This window comes from Penaeus monodon, chromosome 22, assembly GCF_015228065.2.
Source record: "Penaeus monodon isolate SGIC_2016 chromosome 22, NSTDA_Pmon_1, whole genome shotgun sequence".
Classification (NCBI taxonomy): Eukaryota; Metazoa; Arthropoda; class Malacostraca; order Decapoda; family Penaeidae; genus Penaeus; species Penaeus monodon.
In genome coordinates this window covers 22,827,543-22,828,932 of record NC_051407.1, presented here as the reverse complement: position 1 = coordinate 22,828,932, position 1,390 = coordinate 22,827,543, and the positions used below count along the sequence as shown (strand labels likewise).

Genomic DNA, 1,390 nt, shown 5'->3' with positions numbered 1-1,390 from the left:
AAAGTGATAGCTTTTTCTGTTTGTCTTAGGTATTTTAGGAGGAAATTTTTATTATTTGTACCTCCTTTTACAGATATACACCATTGGATTGTGCATATGTTGCTGAACAGTTGGAAATTGCAGAAGTCTTAATGGTGAATGGTGGGCTGTCAGTTACAAGGATAATGGAAATAGCAGCTACAAAAATTCAGGCTGGTTTCAGAGGTTACCTAGTACGGAGATATGTTGAACAACACCGGTTACACTTAAATATTGAAAATAGCAAGAAGAATGGTAATTTTTTTTTTCATCAGTAATACAACACCGAAGAAATACAGAAAATGAAATAAGTCTTTCTGCAGATTATTCTGTGTTATAATGTCTTGTGTTTTACATTTTTATTTGATTTCAGGAAATATACTTGTAGATGAATTTGAAGAAAATTTAATTGATGCTGATAGTGGTTTCATTGAGGAAGCTGCTATGAAAACTGAGCAACAACAAAGATTAACTTTAAGAGAACAAGCTACAAATGATTCCAGTGCTCCAACTGAGGAGCTTCAAGAGGATTCTAAGGAAGGAGATGGCCAAAATGGTCTGTTAGATAAGGTAAGATGAGTGTATTTGCAATTTGTATTGTAAGAATTCATTTGTAGAAAGGAAGTAGTAGTTCTATATTTGCTGTATATAAGTATGTATATTTATTATGCAAGAATGTCTTCACTACTGATATTTCAGGCATTACGTGCAACAAGTTCTGGGACAGCCAATACACAACAAAAACTGAAAGTCAGTTTCTATGAGTCAAATCCTTACAATTCTGTGTCTGGCCAGCGCAAATCTAAAGGTTTGGCAAGCAGCATTATGAGAGGGGCTCGGAAAAAGACTGTTCGAAATTTAGAATTACCTGACCCAGGGGAACTGGGATTGGATAATCAGCTGATAGAAAGTGATCAGAATTTTGCAGGTATGTTGTAAATAAAATTAAATTTTTGAAATTCGTATACAATACAATCGAGTAATAAGCTGAATGTTCTTGGTAGAATATGTAAAAAGATATGGTTCTTGCTTCTATTAATGATCCCGTTATAAAGTTAAATTTCATTAGTCATTTTCTTTATCATCTAGTTATCATCCAAGGACTTGGATATTGTCAAGGAACAAGGTTTGATAATGTAGCATATTATTTGCAAGTCTAAAGAATATGTAATTTAGTGTTTCCAATATGATATTACTGTGCTTATCATGTTACTGAGATTAGCTGTTAGCTAATATTTGCATCCCTTCTAGTTGAAAACTGTAGAAGTGTACAGGTTTGATGTATTTATTTATTTTCCTATTTTAATAATGGCATGTTCTGTCTGAGGTAGACTTAATGCATACATCATTGGTGTATGAATATTTTCATGCT

General features: G+C 32.9%; 1 protein-coding gene across 8 annotated transcripts in view; it reads left to right on the top strand.

Annotated features, from left to right (window-relative positions):
- LOC119587011 (inversin-like) overlaps nucleotides 1-1,390 on the top strand; it is a gene marked incomplete at its 3' end in the record, with an annotated part of 27,467 nt that overhangs the window by 24,416 nt on the left and 1,661 nt on the right. For all 8 annotated transcript variants that reach the window (XM_037935752.1, XM_037935750.1, XM_037935751.1 and 5 more), the window contains 3 exon segments: nucleotides 74-273; nucleotides 392-588; nucleotides 718-946. In XM_037935752.1, the coding sequence (XP_037791680.1) occupies nucleotides 74-273; nucleotides 392-588; nucleotides 718-946 (626 nt within the window).